Here is a 22,013-nt window from a genome sequence, read left to right as displayed (position 1 = left end):
TCAATTGATCAATTGAAAGACTGCATGGAATATTCGTACTCTTAAAAATCAAGCTGTTACCCACATGACTAATGTAATGAATTGCACGATTCATGCAGATTTTAACCTAATATTTTCTGCTTGTGGTCAAACAAAATGTTTACGTTATTTGTCAACTACCTAGTCAGGACATCTTACAACCTACAAGCACACAAAGCGCCCCAGTGCAGTAGTGACTTCAAAAAGAGTTCGGTCAAGGCTTTTCCAGTTTTGCCTCTTTAAAATTAGGCATTACTGGAAACCACTAGGAAACTATGGTGACATCATTTCAAGGTAATGTTGTCTCTAAATTGTTTTAATAAAGGTATCGCCGACCACTGTCGATTCCGGGAATTAATTCCATCGACTCCTCCTACGGCGGGAATCAGGGATCGGAATCGAGCACCCCTAGTACAGTGAGTGCAGACAGGACGGCCCGCGCGACCCCTCCCGGCGCGCCCGCCTGTTCACTTCTAGAAGCTTCTCGTTTCTTCTCCATCCTCCAATCACAGTCAGAGCAACACACTCACGCGGATGATGACACGCCTATTTCAATAAGCCTTGAACGTTACTATGACCTTCAGAAAAAAATAAACCGAGTAAGCAAACATTTAGTTAGGCTACTATCATTTTACTATTAGTTTTACCAGCACTTACCCATTCCACTGCTGTGACACAACTTGCATCCTTAGCTACCTTCTCAAGTAAATACAGTAGTTGACAAACATTATATTATCTTTATTTCTTTCCAACATCAAAATTGGTATGGTTATTTAAAAACAAAAAAAATATTTCATAATTTAGCTGTTCCACTGTGGGGAAAAAGTACATAGGCTACATTAGGCCTACATGTTATCTCTCAAGTTAGGGTAACAGGGTTATGTGTATAATAATTATGCAAATAATTAATAAAAATAGATTTATAACGAGAACAACAAATATGCCGCAGTGGCGTCATGACTGGCAACCATGCGTTTTTCTGTACGCATTTCATGTGTAGTTTCAGCAGAGAAAACTGCCTCCTTTTAACTTGCCTTTCCGCATGCATGTTTCTCAGGGTTGCATTTTAAATCAGCGCACTCCCCCTACTGGCGCTAATTGAAGTCTGCAACTAAAGTTTATTTATGTGAGAACCAACCAAATAATTATTTATTTACATTCATCTCTTAAGAACTAAGCACGTTTGTCGTTGTTAGGTATATGTTCCCCTTAATCGTTCACATACACATGCGCTATCATAACAATATTTACCGTAATTTTAACCTGTCACTAAGTGAAGGTATAAAGTGACAACTAGCCTTAGAAAAAAAATCACCATAACCATAATTTTACAAAGGGATTAAATTCGTGTACGTTGTTGGTTAAGATACTCTAAAAATATAATTAATGACTAGCTACTAATCACATCTTCAACAGTTTAATAAGATTACTGTTGTAATTATTCTCTCTAAAAGTATTGCATAACTTATTACTAATTGCTTTCTAAATCCCACATCAATCAGTTACTAGCATAGGCATGAAACTGCCACTTTAATTCTTTCAAATAAATAATATAAAATTGCATAAATTATTCTTAAAATGACCAAAGTATTTAAAGGGAGAAGGTTACATTATAGATTTTAACATTAGACATTTAATTTTGATGTTAAATCCACTATTGTTTTATATAGAATTGTATAGTTTATGCAGTATTTAAAGGTATAGCTCACCCAAAAATAAAAATGGTCATCATTTACTTCCAGTCAAGCAGTTCCAAACTTGCATGAGTTTGTTGAACACAGGAGATATTTTAAAGAATGTTGGTTACCAGACAGTTAACGGTTGCCATTGACTTCCATAGTATTTTTTCCTACTATGGTCAATGGGTGACTACCAACATTCTTCAAAATATCTTCTTTTGTGTTCAACAGAAGAAACACATTCAGGTTTGAAACAACTTGAGGGTGAGTAAATGATGACAATTTTCATTTTTGGGTGAACTATCCTTTTAATGCAATTACATCAGAAGTAACTAATTAAATTACATAAAAATTAAGAGTAATTAATTGCACCCAACTGTCTGTCTGTGTGTGTCTGTGTGTGTGTCTGTGTTTTAGGGGAACAGTTTGATAGCAAACATAACATTTCTTGCACAAACAATTAAGCAAATATCTAAAAAATATGGACCAGAACCAATTAAACAGCATGTTAACTGTTTTTAACTTTTACAGTGAGTGTTTCCCTCTGAATCCATCATTTCCTTCAGAATGAAATGTTTCAAAAGTCTCTCCTAAACGGTCTTTGCAAACTTTTGGTTGATTTTCTCTGAACTCTGGCACTATGCTGAAAATAAACCTAAAGAAATCTAGGTTTGACAATGGCGTATATCAATAAACAATATTGATATACACCATAAACAATGGTGTATATCAATAGTGGACAGTAATAATAACCCAATGCACAGTGTGCTGCGCTGCAGATTCCAGGTAACATCTAAAGTATCTTTAAATCACACCTGTAAACCGGCTGTTCTAGACTCCACGTGACTGTACATCTGTTGTTCCAGGAACTTGCTCTAAGGCCACAGCATCCCAAACCGGTTCATCCGCGTATATATACTGCCTTTACTGAGCTAGAAAGAATTTGTCATCACAAAGACTGACTGAGTCACCTTGTTAGAAGCAGCGAGTAGGTTCTTAAGTAAAAAGACAATCGTTTATGGAGACAAAAGTGATTTTATGTATCAAAAAATATATTGATTATTGTGCCTAACACATAATACAGACATCCAAAACATTTTGGTTGGCATATTTTGGTAGTCAAGCTCACAGTCTTATGGCCAAAAAAAACTGTCCATGCCCCATTGTATTAAATTAAAAGTAACTATATTATTGCTTATGATAAAATAATATACTATAAATGTTTTCTCTTACACTCAACAGTCTCTCTGGCAGCTTTACCAATAGACACAATGCGTCAGCAGTATGTCTACAGCAACCAGAAAAGCTTGTTCAATAGAAACTCGGATGCCACAACACTCCTTGTGCAGGAAGAGATGACACTGTCCTTTTGTATATTCTTTAGAAAAAGAACGAGACTTCCTCCTCAAGTTTCACTGACCGGTGTCTGACGGAACGTCGGGGCGTGGCTCAAAAACCAAATGAAAAATTGGAGAAGCCCACCAGGACATACTGTGAAGAGAGCCTCACCTCTGTGTACACCAGTTCAGTGTCATTCTCATTTAAAGAAACACTCCATTAACAACATTTTTCAAAAAACTTAGTTTAAGTAAGTAAATGTACGAGAACAATTGGGTGACAAGAATGAAGGGGAGTATCTCAGCATGCCATTGTACGAGGCACACATAGGTAAGGCTACTTCAAAGTGGTCCAAAAAGAGTAATCCAGCCAAACTTAACTGTGCCAATTGAACAAAGCACTGTTTGACATAGTAATCCAAAAGTAAATATTTAACATAACAGGTTTCGGTGCAGTCACAGAAGGTCAGCTCTTGTTTTGTCCAAACCATAGTATGATCTCCAGGGTTACGTAATAGCTAAGGCGCCCTAAAATCCAATCATTTTAGAGCTATATGGCATTTGACTTTCAAAATTTGGGAGGCTGAATGATGGTTCCAAACTGGTAACCCACAGGGTACATCATCTGGTCTTACTTCCTCCTCCGGCAGCGGCAGCAACAGGCGTAGCAGCGTCCCACCTGCTCGTCGCTTTCCTTCACCGTGTATCCTGGCTGGTTGTTGTAAGGAGGGGGGTTCTGGCTGCCGTTCCTGGCCTCTCCGTAAACCGGAACACCTGAGGTGTTGATCTCCCCTGGAGTTTTGAAGCTGCTGTAGGGGTTTGAGGCGGAGTTACGGTTGTTATAGGCGCTCTCTAAGGCCATTGGGTTCATGATGATGGTGCTGGAGTCACCCTGATCCCGCAACTTGGCACGAGGGATGGTGACATCACCATAGGGGTTCTCAAGTGAGATATTCATGGTGTCAGGCTGGAGAAGAAGGGCAAAAATTAATAGCCTAATCAAGGCTTATTGCAAATAGGAGACTGCCTGACAAGACATTTTAAAACACACATCACATACGACTTATTCCCACTAACTATTAGCGTCCAACACACCTTGAGCTTCCGTTAACCATATCTGATGTGTGCGTTGATGAATGTTTATATGTGAATAAAAGCCAAAATTCAAACAGTTCATCATGAAGCGATCAAGTCTCTTAAGAAAAATTCATATTAAGTTTTAACAAGCTCTTTATGAACTTTTTGAAGAGTCAAGCTTGCGTAGCAGTCAACGGAGGGCCAGAAATTGCTCAGATTTTTTTAAAAACACAGACATTGAATCATTCACTCAACCGATTCATTCAAACACAAATTCCATCACGAACGTTAACTTACGCGGCCGCCTTTGTGTTTTTTGCTCTGACTTTAGACGTCGCTGCTAGCACAACGGTTGATCGAGCGGTCGGCTGGGTTTGGATTTCGGAAAATGTTAAGCTACTGGCAAAATTGTGACTAAAATGTAAGTTATTGACTTAACGTATCATTTATTTAACTTGTATAAAATCATATCACATTTACAGTCATGCTGTTGGTTTAAAACTGCCGTGCTGAAACTCGGAAAACAACACGATATTGTGACTTATGTTTGTTTAAAAAAAGTTTTGTAACATTATTACATTGTATTGCTTAGTTTTAAAATTATATCATAAGCTCTTTGTTTGGTTAAGACATCACAAGACTCTTTTAGCTGCTATTTATTTTTCACCAAATCATTCCTAGATTCAAAAACCTCTCTCTTACTTCTAAAAAAAACAAATCACAATGAACTTGTCCTGTGCTCGTGACCACAGAAATACGGATAAACTGCTTACCGGCAGAGGCCTGATGGGGGATTTGTTTGGTGGGAATCAGTTTTCACAGCGGCACGCTGTTCCTGCTGACTTCTGATCTTCCGTGCTTCCGAAATAAGGTGAGACAAACCTGAACCACCAGGTTGGAGAGAAAAGAAGGAGGAGGCTAGCCAGCTGACCGTGAGTCTTGTTTAAACATGGCAGTGTGTAATGTTATGTAACCCCACCCGTGGGTATTAAAGCTCAGCTGAAACCACCAGGTGTAGGTGCGTGTGTTTGATGGGGGAGGAGGCTGAAAGTCAGTTCAGGAATGTTAATATTGAATTCACTATTATTAGACCATATGTTTTAAGAAACGAACAAATGAAATATAGCCTATACTTTTGATGTAATGAAAACTATTTGTCCTGAAGCTAATATTCTAATAAGTCTATGTATGCTGTTGTGTAAGATGGTTGGTTATCCTTTCTGCAAACATTACATTGCTAGGCGCCAGAGTACACCTCTTGTCCACAACCTTGTTTTAACTCTGTTAAATATTAACAGAATTGACATTTTAAGTACTGTTTCTTTTTTGCCCAGGATTGTATATTATTAGATGAAGTATACAATATGTAATTGATAGATTTCAACATAAATGCATTTGCTATGGTCAATTTTTTTAATTATGGTAAACTATAGCCTAAGTAAGATCAGGTGTGCAATTTCTATTAGTCATCTTCATTTATATAGCGCTTTTTTAACAACGTAGATTAAAACACAGATGATTGTGTGCTATTGAAATGTTTGGCACTGACCTAATGACCTCTGGATAAATATTTTTGAAGATATTTTCTTTGAAGGTCATTGGCTTTTGGTGAATTGTACAGGCTGTTGTGCTTTTTAAAATTATTTTTACTTTGTTTTAAGAGAAATATTTGTTTAGAAATATTTTTACCTTTAGAAATTAATTAGTCACACCACACAAGAAGAAAAAAAACAATGTAAGTTACCCTGTGGTTGTCAAAAGTGGATCATGTTCATAGTTAATGAGATAAACTACACCTGTGGTTACTCTGCTAGGACACCTGTGTGAAATCACTGACACAGCCGTTAAAAAAAAAAACATTGTGAAAAAGGGCTCTGATGTTAGTTCTGTGAGAGCGTCCAATGTCGTTTGGTTGCAGATGCTACTTGGTTTGATGTGATATCTAATGCAATGGCTGTAAGATATTTCTCTCTAAGTCTTTCTGAAGTGTCCAAAATTTTACGAATCTACTATATGTTTTAATTTTAATCTGAAATCTTAATGCTGAAAAACAAAAATGTATTTGTCAACTACAAACACTCGCATAGCTTCAAGGAATTCATTTTGTCTGTAGTTTCTCTTGAGCCATGATTTCCTGTTTGATCACAATGCAAAATTGCAAATGCTTGTAGTTATTCTTTGACCAGGTTGTGCTTTGCAACCCTAGATTGTCCTGATGGAATGTCGTCATAGGGCGTTCAATGACAGAACACAATATCAATGCACACATACTGGTTCCAACACATTTTTTTCCAGGCCCGAAAATGTGGACGTTGTTGACTAGCGAATTAAAAATTTCACAGCTGGAAGTTTTAAGGTTCATCTGAAATGCATTTTTGAGGGGATGACAGGTCCAACTGGACTGAATCAGCTCAATGTTACATAAAATCCACCCCACCCACATTTTTATCTAATGTGATGATTGACCTTAAAAGAATAATAAACAAGCCTCTGCGTGACCATGCTCTGTTTTCAGAGGTTAAAGGGGCTTGAAAAAAAGAGCTCAAGAGGCACTTCAGACTACTTCAATCAAGGGTAGCCCTAGTAACAGCACACGCAAACATCAGCAACAAAAGGACTAGAGTGGTTATGCCGACCCAAACAAAATAAAAGATCAAGAGCATCCTTGATGACTGCGTTTGTGCGTGTATTTAAGCCACCTAGTGCAGCTAACATGGCCTGAAAAAAATAAAAAGTTGCTAAGATGTTGCCAAGGAGTTGCTATACAGTTGTTAAGTTTTTTGAGTGTTTTTTTTAGTGTGTTGCAAAGGGGTTCTGGGGTGGTTGCTATGCAGTTGCTAAGGTGTTCTGAATTGTTTTTAACACTTTGCTGTGTTTTTGCTAGAATGTTGTGGGTGGTTGCTATGCAGGGGTTGTTTTTACCATGTTTGCTGTGATGTGAATGTTGTGCTATGCAGAGCGTCGAGTGTTGCTATGTGGTTGCTAGGGGGTTCTCGGTCATTGCTATGCAGTTGCTAAGATGTTCTGAGTTGTTTTTAATATGGCAGCGTTGTTTCTATGTTGTTATGGGCAGAGATGGTAAATATTTCAGATACATGTATTTGAAATAGAGCCGCACGGTTAATCGTTAAAAGATCACGATTCAAACACCCACGCAATCTCATTCTTAAATAAACAGAGCCATTCTCACACCATTGGTTCTCGGTCGAGCCCTGATGAACATGATTCGCCTTTGTCTATCAAACTTTTGACAAAATCATACCGGAACATTAAAATTTGCTTTGGCTCTGCTGCTGATATATAGGTATGAAACAGCTTCACAAACAGGCTTTTCAACCTCACTGTTTCATTATTTCTGTGTTACAAATATACATATTATCACACAAGTACTTCTCAAAATCATTTATATAAGCCAAAGAGGTTTGGGGATTCTGTTCTGTGGAGCGATGAAAAAAAAAAAAACTTTTCGGCCCTATGGAAGAAGAATGAAGCTTACGCTGAAAAGAACACTCTGTCTACAGTTCAGCATGGTGGTGTTCGGTGATGCTCGGAGGCTGCTTTGCATCCTCTGGCAATGGAAATCTGCAGCGTGAGAAAGGCAAGATGGATTCATTGAAGTATCAGGAAATCCTAGAAAACGTCATGCAGTGAGGAAGCTGAAGCTTGGGCGTCATTCAACCTTCCAACAGGACAAAGCATACCTCAAATTCCACCAAGGCTTGGTTACAAAAGAATTCCTGAAAGATTCTACAGTGGCCATCTCAGTCAACTGACTTGAATCCCATAGAAAATCTCTGGTGTGATTTGAAGAAGGCTTTGGGGAAACTACTTGAAACATGTTCTGTTGAGCTATTTTAATTACTTTTGTTTGATTTGTTCATTGCAAACAGCTAAAAGTCTGTAGGCTACATTTTGCCAATAAACCTGATTTGCAATGGGGTTTGATTAATTTTGATTACAACTGTATGAGTGAGTCATTGAAACATTCATTCAAACCGTCTTCTAAAAAGAATACATTCAGATAATTTTTTTTTTTTAAATAGACTGTAGCAATTAACATTTTGTCAGAACCTCTAGTAAATCACATTATTTTGTTTAGTTGTGTGTTGAGAATCATGGAAGAATCATGATCTCTGTTTGAAGAAAAAAAAAATTCATGATTCTCAATTTATCCAGAATAATGCAGCTCCAATGTGAAATACAAAATACTATTTTGTATTTTATGTTTTAAAGTCTTTGAAAAAATTTAATTACATTGCAGTTTTTTATTTTCAAAATGGAAATTTGAGAGACAACCATAGAGGTTGGAGTCAATTGCACTCCACCATCTAAACTATGACTTGGTGCAGCTTAGCCCAGCATCCATACTGTCACGTTTCACCGCAGTGATAAATTTAACGGCATTAACATTACAATATTTACAATCTTACTTTTTCTGGCTCCAATCAAATATATTAAAAATGACTGCTGAGACAAAAAATGAAAATTAAACAGAGGTGGACAAAGTACACAACTTCCTTACTTGAAAGTACAGATACTACTGGTCAAATATTACTCCGTTACTAGTAAAAGTTGTAAAGACCGATTTTTACTTAAAGTCGCCATGAAATCAAATTTTACAATTCGTATTTTTATATGTAATATTGTAGTGTTTATTACAAATGATTTATCTCTGCACTTCATTAATTTAAAAAAATGCATGTGCCCTTATATTCTTTAATCAAATATGTTATCCTTCCCTCGCCCCTCGAAACGACTTCTCTTCTCTTCCTGTCATGTGCTATGGTTTGAGGGCGTGGCAACTCCCCTCAAACCGTTAGTCTGATATGAGCAGAGATGGAGAGGCGGAGCGCTAAAGAAAAACCCTGCCCTCTATTCAATATTCTGTTTCACTTGGAAATACGTCACAACACTGGAGAAAAGTCGTTTGTAACTTCCGGTCCATGGCGACTTTAAGTAAAAGCACAGAAGTACTTGTTTTTAAAAGTACTTAAGTATCAAAAGTAAATGTCAATGCATTGTTTTATTATTGTTGCATTGTTGTGTGTAATACAGTACCTTATGCCTCTGAATCTATGCCTGCATACCTACCCTCATATCAATATCACATTTATTTCTAGAACACAGTTCCAGTAGTGGGATTGAATGTGAGATTGAATAAGTCGGTTTCTGACGTCAATCTGACTTTCATTTCCAACCAAAATGCAACCCCTGCAACCAAAATCATCCCCTGACTGGCATTACTACTTTCTACTCAAGGACCTTGACAGAATTGTAGTGGAAAGTATTTGTCTTTCAAATGTAGTGAAGTTAAAGTAAAAAGTTTCCAGAAAAAAATAATACTCAAGTAAAGTACAGATACTCAAAAAGTGTACTTAAGTACAGCACTCAAGTAGGCTAAATGTACTTTGTTACTGTCCACCTCTGAAATTAAATTACACAGATTGTGAAACAACCACACAGTGATCTGTTCCTATCCGTTACATGTTGCAGCTGCAGTGATAATTCGTCAGTTAATTCTTACGGTTCCGCCCCGCTGACATTTTTCAATGAGTTCTCTGTCTCCGGATATATCCAGAAGATATCCTCTCATTACTTTTTCTTGTATAGACCTTAACCAATGAGGCATCTTTCCAAAAAGCTGTCAGTAGACAAAAAACCCATAAAACAGTTGTGAAAGTTACAATTCCATGTGATCTAAGACTTTACATAGTTTGTACCTCACAGCCTTGTTTTCATCTGCGTAAAATTCAATATGGTGTAAAATTAATCCAGACTAGGGTCTATATTAGAACCGTCATTGTATCAATGTTCTTATTTTCACCATGGAAACAAGTCAAGACTTTTCAATTTACACCTACCATTGACTAAGTGTAACAAGTCTCAATGTGTATGCTACACCTGGTGAAACAGGTATTATTTTATTCCTCAATACAAATATACAGTCTCATACAGTCTAGTCTTCCGGGTGTACGTCCAGTTGGTGCAAACGTACCTTCAGAGTCTTCAGAAGAGCCTTATTCAATTCAACAGCAGCACTAATGTTCAGCTAATTCACTATCACAAAAAGTTCATCCAGACATCAATGGTTCACACAATAGTAGTAACTTTAATATTTTATTAGTTAGGGTTACATATTTGTATTGTCTTGACTGATCTGACTTATTTTAAATATTTTTATTATATTATATTGAATCATTTTAACATTAATACTATAATTAATTTTTGTGTCTTTTTGTACTAAATTTAGCAGAATGCCTATGGAATGAATTTAAGCCTTCATGAACATATTTTTTCTTATTGGTTTAGTCATTTTCACATTTCAGCGGTTCATTGTCAGTTTATGGTTAAGTATTTGTAGCAAAGCTACTTGTTAACACTGCTGAGGTACACATGATCTCTGATTTTTTTAAACTGTTTTTGAAAATATTAGTTCGGAAGCCATTCTTGGAATTTATTGAATTGAACCTGGAATCAAGTTGACTTCAAAATTTCTGGAAGTAAGATAAAGTGAGGATGTGATTCTAATTTTTGCAAAGAAACAAACAAACTGTCAAATGTTGTTTAATTTCCATTAAAATATTAAGTTAATTGAAATATTAAGTTAGGATACTCATTGCCAGTAAATGCAATGCATATAAGTGAGGAAATCAAAACTATTCAGCTGCTAGCTTTGAGCTACAGTAGTCTGTTCACTAGCTTTTGTTAAAAAACTTTTGTAAGTTCTTATTTCCTACTAGGCAGGGGAAAGAAAGAGGCAGGTGAAATGAAAACAATTGTTTTTAAGCAGTTATTTAACAGCCATTTGTAATACTTTATTGAATGACCAATTTTTATGTGTATTTTCATGATGCAAAAATGCTGTATTTTATACTCGAGAATAGTGAGCAGCAAGAATTGCTTAGATTTCCAAAAACCTACTGTACTATGACTCTGCCACAAGAAAAAGTGCGTACACCTACTCAGACCCCTGACGTCACGCTAAGCACTTCCACATCAAAGACCGTTTTTATACGAACGTTGGTATGGATTTTAGCGTACACATACCCTAAGTTCAAATCTGTTTTATAAATGAGGCCCCTGGTCTCTACATGGCTTGGGTCCCTCATTCTGTGTACGACTAGTCTTCCAATCGTTCACCAGGCAAAAATCATAAATTTTATCGCTTATAAAAGTGGAAGCGCACCTCTCCTCAACAAGTCACATGATTTGAGGTATTATTCATGTTTATAGCAGAGATGAGTTATGTCCTGAAGTTGAATATAAGAATGAACAAAAAAATCCTCTCAAAATGATATGCTCTAAATGGCTCATAATTTCAAACACATTCTCAGGTGGGTCATTCATTCATGTGAGCCAGTGTGGAAGCTGTCGTTGTATTATGAATAGATTCAAATCCTGTGGTGGTGACCTAAAAGAGCCGACAGGAACTTATCAGAGACTTCTACCTATAGCCAAACACGCAAGTGGATGAATCACATTCCACATTAAGTGATTCATTGCCGGCTTTCTGTATGTCATTCTCTTTCTCTCTTATTTAGTGGGTTTCAGTCACTTACTGTAGGTGTAACATTTTTACTTTGCTGATGGTACTATAAGAATGTGACAGCACTAGTAAACACACAGTACAAAGAACAACATGCAATTCATGAACTCCCGAAACAAGCAATTAAACAAATCAACAAGGAAACTGTTACCGAAACTGAGTCAAATCTTTTCTCACAGATGCAAAAACAAGTTCCTCAACACATGCTATCTTGCGTAATTTTTATTGTTTTTCAGGATATGAATCTGTAGTGACTTGCTCCTGGAATCAGCCTAAATGCAGATCTTAGAATATTTTAAGCCTGTAGTTATTAAACATTATCTATTTTAATCAAATGACACACCCAACTGGTAGAGGCTGGTATCTCCTGAGAGAATCAAATATTACTCCCAGCACTTCAAGTTAGACTCGCTGGGGGTCACTGAGTCACTGTAGTATCCAACTGTATCAGGAGATCACAAGCTCCATTGTCTTCACTCCCATTGTCATTGCATCGCTACTCATTTGTATAAAGTTGAACTCTGCTCAACCTAATTTTCCCAAATGGCACGCTTGTTGTGGACTTGCGGACTTGTGGTCTTCACTTGTGCTTGTCCGTGACCGTGAAGTGAAGAAACTCACAAGTGCCCCTTTGCGGCTGCTGAGCACTCTTAACAAAAAAACAAACTATTGGGAAGAAATTGTGAGTATTTTTACAAAAGTCAAGTCAAGTCACATTTATTTATATAGCGCTTTTTACAATACATATTGTTTCAAATCAGCTTTACAGAGATAACAGGAAAATAATGCAAAAAAGTTTGTTTCCAGAAGAAAATAGCATCACAGTCCAGCTTAAGTAAGTAGGATAAGTTTTTTAAAAAGTTCATTTATATATATATATATATATATATATATATATATATATATATATATATTACCGTAGCCTGGAGTAAACCTTGATGTCATCGTCCAGCTCAGTTCAGTTCTTGTATAATAGTGTCAATGCAGGCAGATCAATATTATTGTTGAATATTAAATTAAATGTTACATTTAAATTTGATGTCCCCAACTAAGCAAGCAAGCCAATGTCTACAAAGGTGGAAAAAAGGCGACAGTGGCAAGGAACCAAAACTCACTCAGGTGACAGAATGGAGAAAAAAAACCTTGGGAGAACCCAGGCTCAGTCGAGGGCTAGTTCTCCTCTGGCCAATGAACGAACAGTGTATGATTATGAGTCAGGCAGCATTATAGGTCCATTATGGAACAATCTGAATATTATCCAGTTCCATCTGGTTGAAGATCGGAGTCACGCCGGTATGGAGACGGGTTTGTTGAGGATCAGTGTCGATGGCTGACGTGTCGATAAGGCCTTCACAGGGGAGAGTCTAGTTGACACAATCTCTGCTGACAATTCAGGGATGCGTTGTGGTCATGTCTAGGCGCAGATCCTCCATCTGGTGTGGATACGGCCAGCCTGGATCGGGAGAATTCCCGGTGGGCCGCTTCACTTTTGGGCCGGTCGAGGATTTTATTTTATTTTTTTTACATTTGTCACGTTAGTTACAATAGGCTACACACGTTCCGCATTCTGACACCGCAGCGCGCAGCCTCTGTATGGGTTGTACCATGTGAGGGAGTTCTCCCCTCCCCTCCGATAGAATTGGTTGGGTCCATAGCCCGTCTTTTCCAAAATGTTTTCTCAGGTAGGGTACCGCCTACCGATAGCTGGGCCGGCCGCGATATTTTTTTCCCCAGGATGGTAGGGGAAGACTCATGAATATTCATTAGGGAAGTCATCCCTGATTGGTCTGATGACCTACCCCTAACCCCACCCCTAAACCCACCCGCCACTGGGGGTCTGATGACCTACCCCTAACCCCGCCCTAAACCTACCCGTCACTGGGGTTAAGACCAATCAGGGATGACTTCCCTAATGAATATTCATGAGCCTTCCCCTACCATCCTGGGAAAAAAAATAGCGCGGGCCGGCCCTACCGTAACACTTCAGGGAGGATGGATGGGACTGGGAGGAAGAGGCCAGGAGGTATGGAAGCTTGTTTCCGCTACAGAATAAAACATTTTAAAAGATAATTGCGACTTTTTATCTCACAATTGCGAGTTTACATCTCGCAATTCTGACTTTATTTCTCAGAATTGCCTGAAATAAAGTCGCAATTGCGTGTTATAAAGTCAGAATTGCATGATATAAAGTCAGAATTGCGTGTTATAAAGTCAGAATTGCGAGATATAAAGTCAGAATTTCGAGATATAAAGTCAGAATTGCAAGATATAAAGTCAGAATTGTGTGAAATAAAGTCACAATTGCTTCTTATAAAGTCTAAGTGAATTATTATTTAACCTTCATTATTTGTTGAACCATGGTATTAATACAAACTACACAATAGTAAGAGCTGAACTATTGCTTCATTTATCCAGTTTAGAAAAAGTGCTAATTTGGATTTCCACCATGGAAAAAGTGGGCTGGTCTTGGGCCTGAAACTCCCGGGCTGAAAAGTGACCCCACTCCGGCCCTGGTGTAATGGGCCTTTCACACAGGACGCGGTATGCGCGGCGCTTGCCGCTGGGTTCAGCGTTGCCCTTCAGATACAACGCGAAAAAACTGTTTACACACATTTGCCTACCTACAAGTTAACTGACTGTTAAAACACAACTATTTTTAATGTAAATCTGTCTGTCTATGAGATGATCCTTCATACCATACAATGTCTTAATATAATTTACTTTCATCCATTTAGCAACAAAACGTCCTTGCGCGGCGCAAGCCATTGAGATGAATGGGTTTTATAGCGCAACGCTATAAAAGGCCCATAAGAGAATTTACAGTCAAAGACCCAGAACTAGATATGATGAATGAAGACCTGGAGTCAAAATTATAATAAATTAAAGAAAAGTTTTACTGAAGATAGTTTGCAGTTTCATCAGCAGAAGTCAGCTTTCAGACTCAATGGAGTTTGTAGGCCGCCCCATTTACAGTTACAAAGATCACAGCAGTTATACCCTTCACCAAGGTCTAAGCTACGTCCTTGCTTCAGGTTGAATGATTCTCATTGGCTAAGAAATTGATAAACATAGTAATTTTCCACACATACAGATAGACTGAAGCATATCTGAGAGTTGGGTTGATGGGCGCCAGAATGTCCAGAACAACAATCTCACTCAATCTCCAATAATGCCAGTGCCTTCATATATATATAAAGCTTTGGTCTAGTTAACCTTGTTTATTTCTTTTTATTTCCTTTTGCCTAGTAGAAGTTCTGAATGGCCGGTAACTTAAAAATTTTGCAGCCAAATTGCCGATGAGTGAAAAAGTTAATTTCAAACCCTTTTGGTAACATAAGTTGGGCAGTGTTTGAAACCCAAAGGCAAATTGTCTGTTGTTGGGTGAATACAAAGGCAAATATTATGACATTGAATGCCAGATTTTGGAGGATGATGTAGCCCCTATTGGGACTCAAAATATGTATACAGATGGGACTCATTAAACGTGTAGCGGCAGTTACATCACAACATAATGACATTAAAGTCCGATATACAGATGTTTTCACAGGACTAGGCTGTATTGAAGGGGGACAACACATCAAACTCAAACCAGATGCTCAGCCTGGACGAGTTCCGGTGGCCCTCAGGAACAAACTTGGAACGGATGGAAAATTATGATGTCATTGGAAGGGTGGTGGAGCCCAGAGCTTGGGTCAACAGTATGGTCACTATATGGAAACCGGAAAAGAAGAAAGTCAGAATATGCATTGACCCAAAAGATTTGAATGCTGCAATTGAAAGAGAGCATTACCCAATGACAACAACTGAGGAGATGGTGACAAGAATTACTGGCGCTAAAGTATTCGCCACACCCGATGCACAGTCTGGTAACTGGCAAATAAAATTGGACAAAGAGAGTTCCAAATGATGCACTTTCAACAGTACTTTGGAAGATTTGCCTACAAAAGACTGCCATTCAGAATCAGCTGTGCTGAGAGATGTTTAACAGAATTATGTCACAAACATTTGAAGACTTGGAAGTCGTTGAAGTGATTGTGGATGACATATTGATCTGGGGAGAGAATGAGCAAGAACATGACGAGACTGGAAAAAGTAATGCAGCGCATCAGAGAAAGGAACATAAAACTAAATCCAGAGAAGAAGTGAGCTACATGGGTCACTTGATGACTGCAGATGGACTTAAACCAGACCTGGAAAAGGTGGCTGCTGTCAGGAACATGCATAGACCACAAAACAGAACAGAGCTGCAACTGTACCGTGGCATGGTCACATACTTAGGAAAATTCCTCCCACAACTATCTAGCCCCTCTACGACTCCTCTTGGAAAAGACTGCAGAATGGTGCTGGGAAGAAGCTCATGACAAGAGTTTTGAGGAATTACAGAGGATGGTCTCAGAAACAACCACTCTCAAATATTATGATCCAGCAATGCCAGTGACACTCAGTGTGGATGCATCCAGCTGTGTGGTAGGTGACGTGTTACTTCAAAATGACTGCCCACTAGCATTCGCTTCTAAAGCGTTTACTGAAACACAGAAGCGCTGGGCACAAATTGAAAAAGAATTGGCAGCTATTGTATCAGTACACATTTGGCAGACACTTCACAGTAGAAATTGACAATAAGCCTAAAAACAGAAACACGAACTGTCTCTTTTTTCCCCATCGTCAAAAGTTTTGTCCTAAATGGCTGGCCGGTAGAAAAACGGGATTTGCCTGACCAGGCAAAACCTTACTGGGATTATCGTGATGAATTGACTGTCGAAGATGACATCCTCCTAAAAGGTAACCACATTGTCATTCTCCAAAGCAAACAAAGAGTCATGTTACACAAACTACATACCAGTCACCAAGGCATTGAAAAAACGAAACGACTAGCGAGAGACATAATGTTCTGGACAGGCATGTCAATGCAAATTAGTGACCTAATTTCCAAGTGCCCACTGTGCAATACATTCCGGAGAAGAAACTGCAAGGAGCCCATGATAGGACATTCCAGACAGGCTGTGGCAAAAGGTGGTCTTTTCTCTCTCTTCTCTTTGAATTTGATCTCTTTGAATTTGATTCTGAACAGTACATTGTACTTGTGGACTACTACTCCAACTTCATAGAAGTGAACAAGGTGAAAAACATTAAAAGCACAACCATCATTCACACCTGTAAGCAGCACTTTCACTACATACGGTGTACCCGAAATGATGATAACTGATAATGGCCCAGCTTATGCATCAGCTGAGTTTGCTTCTTTCAGACGGTCATATTTAAATGGATTCAAGCACATTACATCATTACCAAGGTACCCACAAAGTAACGGCAAAACAGAAAAAACTGTCCAGGTGATTAAGTCACTCTTCAAAAAAGCTAAGGCAGAGAGAAAAGACCCACACATTGTGCTCCTAGACTACCGAAACACACCGCTGGAAAACCTCCCATCTCCGGCGCAATTGTTCATGCGGCATAGGACTCAGACACAGCAACCCACTGCACAGACATTGCTTACTCCACAATGCATGACTGGTGTATACAGACAGCTCAAAACCAACCAGCTAAAATCAAATCAGTACTCTGACAGGGGTGCCAGAACCCTGCCGGATCTTAAGCCGAGTGATTACGTGCGGGTACAAGAGGATGCACAGTGGAAGCCAGCAGAGGTGGTTGAAGTATGTGAGGCACCACGTTCTTACATCGTGGAAAGTGACGGTCAACAACTCAGACAATATGGAAGGCATCTCATACAGACCAGAGAACAACAACAGAAAAGCATCACCCATGATTCAGAACAAGAGTGCATTTCCCATTTGCCACCCACAGGAGAAAGAGGAAGTGATGGAATCGAAGCCCAGTCCAGGGTTACAGAGCCCATTGTCAATGTCCAGTCCAGTGTTACTCAGCATCACAGAAGCGAGATAGCCAAAAAGAGTTTGCAAACCACCGATGAGATTAGACTTTTGAACTGAGACTCTTTAGGATGCACATTAAATTAACATTTACTTTAATTTACTTTAACTGTTAGTAATGATTGTTTACTGTCATGTTTTATTACTCTTAACTGTGAAAAGAGGGAGATGTTATATGTCTGGTGTCTTACCAGTGGAGGGCGCTAATAGTCAAGGCTATACTTTGAGAACAGAGATGAATAGAGTTCAGTTGTTATTGATCTACACAGCGTTCGGTCCAAATGAATACAGTACTGTATTTTTCATTGTACATTCAGGCTTTGTTTTATTGTAACTTATATTAAAGTGAAGAAATGTTTGCTTAACTTGCGCTCTGTGCTGTCGTTGGCTAAAGTAGATTACATGATCTAGCACGCACACACACACACACACACACACCTCATTGCTATATTGATACTGTGGGGTTTTATTTATTTAAATTTGTATTGTAATTGAATCGTATTGAATGTACTGTGAAGGAATACCAATGCTTGGTTTAATAAATAAAAAAAAAATATTTAATTCTGTTGTATTTCGCAGGTAGTTTAAATCTGGATTTAGATTTTTAAAAATGTACTGTAAGGGAATACTAATATTTTTTATGTTTTAAAAGCTATTACAATTATGAAAATTATGAAAATTACATTTTTGGTGAGTTACCTTAATTTCTCATAATGTAAAAATGATTACATTATGAGCTCAGGATTGTATTACATTTTGAGTTATGATTACATTATGAAAATGTTAATACAATAATAATGTAATATTACATTATTTGCAGTTTTTACATTATGTGCAATTATTACATTATGAGTCCCTACTGGTGACGTCAACATACTGGATTCAGTTTCAGAGTGCTTCTGATTAAATTCCTTTGCCTAGATTGTATTTTTTTATGAAGACTGTGGTTTTATGGAGTTGATAGGAAAATGATGTTCCTTTTTTATCAGTCTGTACTATGAAGTGTGATCAGATATGGTCTGTCCACTTGGTACGGTGATCTTTCTGTAAAATCAAAATCAAAGATACTGTTCAAACTATATATTGTTCGAACTTCGATGAAAATGATTGGACTGAAAGACTATCCTAGTATTCAGACTCTGTATGAGCAATGCACATTAAATGAGGCAAAAAGGATTTTAAGCGACCCATCTCATGTAGGCTACTCTACAACTCTTACCCTACCTTCTGGAAGAACGGAACAGGTTCAAAAACTCTTTTGTACCGGTATCAATTAGACTGTTGAACATTTATTTTTACTTGTATGATGTGTATGAATATTTTGTTTCATTTTTTAATGTATCAGGTATTGGCGAAATGCTGGCTATGGAGTCCATTACAAATTTCCCTATCAGGGACAATAAAGTATATTTCAATTTCAAAAATCAGGCCCTCGCCTTTTCTGTGTTTACTTTGTCGTGGGATTTGCACATGTCATCATTTCCTACGCAGCACAACCCAGCACTTGAGATAAGAATCAGGAGTACATGGGAAAGTTGAGATGTGTGGTGTCCATCAATGTGAGTTCCCATGCAGGGACAAACTATAAAAAACAAGCACACACTAAATAGAGGATCGATAGAACCGCTGACGTCTGACGCCCTCATTTTGCCAGCAGAAGAACATTGTGAACTAGAATTACTTCTGCATGTGAAATCAGAGATATACAAATATGCTGCAGCAAACGAAACTGCTATTCTGAAGAAAATATTGTGCCCCACCTGGTTCTGTCAAATCCTACTTTTATATCATTGCATAACAATATAGCTTAAAAATGAATGGCAAAGCAAAAGAAAATTCTTCTATATATTTTGTGAGTAACAATTCACAGATAAAAACTGCTAGTTTGATCACTGCAAGAAGGTTTGCTCTAGGCTGCCATCTATTGGTGCAAATTGTATGATGCAGCACATGAGAACTTTTCCACCCAATGTACAATCAGGGGGCCAGTGTTTCGGAAAACATTGAAGCTTCCCCGGACACCGCCATGGATTAGCGGACCCTCACCTGCTCTTAGCATTCCATTGACTCCCATTCATTTGGGCGTCACTGTGACAGCGAATAACTTTACATCTGAGGCGTTTAAAGATTCCATTTGTCCATTATTTATTTCTAAAGAAACATGAAAATGTGTAAAAGGCTCCATTACCTTGTATCTTACGTTATGGCCCCGTAGAAGCAGGTTTTGTAAAAATAGGCTAACGATTGCGTCATAACCACGCGACTTTCTGTTGCGCAGTAGAGCGATTACCGTATGGACAGGAGGAGAAGCTCGCAGGCAATCGGGGGGACGTGGAGGCAAAATGACAAAATAATTAATCAGAATACTTAGCAAAAGTTTCTCCTGCTCCTAGCTCATGGACACCTCCTACTCACACTCTCCGTCTCTGCAAGTTTCGGAAGGGAATGATTTGGATTTCTCTTGGCACAGCTACTAGAAGACAGACAGGTTGCTCACGTCACATCTACGTCGTCCAGCTCAGTTTGAGTCTGCGCAGTACGGTCAGTCATCAGGAAGTGAGTGCTTCTAATTGACTTCACTTTTCTCCGTTGAAACCTATGGGGTCGCTGTGTCCATTTCTTTTACTGTCTATGTGTACAATGCATCGATTACTTCTTTGACTAATGGGTGTTCATCTAAAATATTTGAAATTAAACAAAATGCAAGTAATGTTAAAGGTGGTATCAGTGATTTCAGGCCCAAAAATATTTTTATCACATTCATCTAATCTTTCCTAACGATCCGCTAGCTGCCCGCCCCATAAGCATGCCATCAAAAAAAACGCGTCTCTGTAGGCAGCCTAGGCTCTGAGATCTGCACACAAAAACAAATGGTTTAGCCAAACACTCAAAACCAAAACAAATAGTGTTCCAACCAATCACCAATTTAGGAAAGATTAGATGAATGTGATAAAAATATTTTTGGGCCTGAAATCACTGATACCACCTTTAAGTAACTTTAATAAATTGCTCATTACAAAACGGATGATTCTGCTCCTGGCTTCTGATTGGTCAATAGCGCAACAATCATGCTAAAATACACAAAAGACAACATTGCCCGGCCACTTTTTTCATGGCATTGGCCATTTTGGCAAAAAAATTATTTTTTCCTTACATGTTTCCCATAGGGATTTTTAAAAAGTCTTTGTTTAAAGCTTTATAAGCCATGAACCAAACCAACCAGCTACGATGTGATTCACAACATTACAAAATTAAATTGAAGTCGGACAAAAAGATAAAGGTACAAGACGCAACAGCTTTAATGAGGTAAAGTACTATAATTCCATGAATAATTGCAAATGACATTATAAAATTAAACTGATGTAGAAATATGAAATTATTTCATTTAAAATGGTTGACCATACACTGATCAACCACAACAATAAAACCACTGACAGGTGAAGTGAATGATTATATCATTAAAATAGCACCTGTCAAGGGGTGGTATATTAGGCAGTAAGGGGTGGTATATTAGGCAGTAAGGGGTGGTATATTAGACAGTAAGGGGTGGTATATTAGGCAGTAAGGGGTGGTATATTAGGCAGTAAGGGGTGGTATATTAGACAGTAAGGGGTGGTATATTAGGCAGTAAGGGGTGGTATATTAGGCAGTAAGGGGTGGTATATTAGACAGTAAGGGGTGGTATATTAGGCAGTAAGGGGTGGTATATTAGACAGTAAGGGGTGGTATATTAGGCAGTAAGGGGTGGTATATTAGGCAGTAAGGGGTGGTATATTAGGCAGTAAGGGGTGGTATATTAGGCAGTAAGGGGTGGTATATTAGACAGTAAGGGGTGGTATATTAGGCAGTAAGGGGTGGTATATTAGGCAGTAAGGGGTGTTATATTAGACAGTAAGGGGTGGTATATTAGGCAGTAAGGGGTGGTATATTAGGCAGTAAGGGGTGGTATATTAGACAGTAAGGGGTGGTATATTAGGCAGTAAGGGGTGGTATATTAGACAGTAAGGGGTGGTATATTAGACAGTAAGGGGTGGTATATTAGGCAGTAAGGGGTGGTATATTAGGCAGTAAGGGGTGGTATATTAGGCAGTAAGGGGTGGTATATTAGACAGTAAGGGGTGGTATATTAGGCAGTAAGGGGTGGTATATTAGACAGTAAGGGGTGGTATATTAGGCAGTAAGGGGTGGTATATTAGGCAGTAAGGGGTGGTATATTAGGCAGTAAGGGGTGGTATATTAGACAGTAAGGGGTGGTATATTAGGCAGTAAGGGGTGTTATATTAGACAGTAAGGGGTGTTATATTAGACAGTAAGGGGTGGTATATTAGGCAGTAAGGGGTGGTATATTAGGCAGTAAGGGGTGGTATATTAGACAGTAAGGGGTGGTATATTAGGCAGTAAGGGGTGTTATATTAGGCAGTAAGGGGTGGTATATTAGGCAGTAACAGTATATTGAACTACA

General features: G+C 38.3%; 1 protein-coding gene across 3 annotated transcripts; it reads right to left on the bottom strand.

Moving 5' to 3' along the window:
* Positions 1–2,731: 2,731 nt before the first annotated feature.
* On the bottom strand, positions 2,732–5,932 carry LOC308690963 (uncharacterized protein). Of its 3 annotated transcripts, none has more exons than XM_081365769.1 (3): positions 5,856–5,932; positions 4,885–5,155; positions 2,732–4,001 (listed from the first exon to the last, which is right to left on the bottom strand). In XM_081365769.1, exon 3 carries the CDS (start codon positions 3,990–3,992, stop codon positions 3,666–3,668), a length of 327 nt encoding a protein of 108 aa, XP_081221895.1. In that variant the 5' UTR covers positions 3,993–4,001; positions 4,885–5,155; positions 5,856–5,932; the 3' UTR covers positions 2,732–3,665. The 3 variants fall into 3 exon arrangements, with proteins under 3 accessions (XP_081221895.1, XP_081221894.1, XP_081221896.1); XM_081365768.1 differs by having other exon boundaries at positions 5,801–5,867; XM_081365770.1 differs by having other exon boundaries at positions 4,885–4,993; positions 5,801–5,867.
* Between the last annotated feature and the right edge of the window lie 16,081 nt (positions 5,933–22,013).

This window comes from Scardinius erythrophthalmus (genome assembly GCF_964197995.2).
Source record: "Scardinius erythrophthalmus genome assembly, chromosome: 5".
NCBI classification, from domain to species: domain Eukaryota; kingdom Metazoa; phylum Chordata; class Actinopteri; order Cypriniformes; family Leuciscidae; genus Scardinius; species Scardinius erythrophthalmus.
This window is presented reverse-complemented; position numbering and strand designations above follow the sequence as displayed.

What these genes read in the sequence shown, in the direction of transcription:
- LOC308690963 (XM_081365769.1), bottom strand. Translation starts at nt 3,992, where the DNA reads ATGAATATCTCACTTGAGAACCCCTATGGTGATGTCACCATCCCTCGT.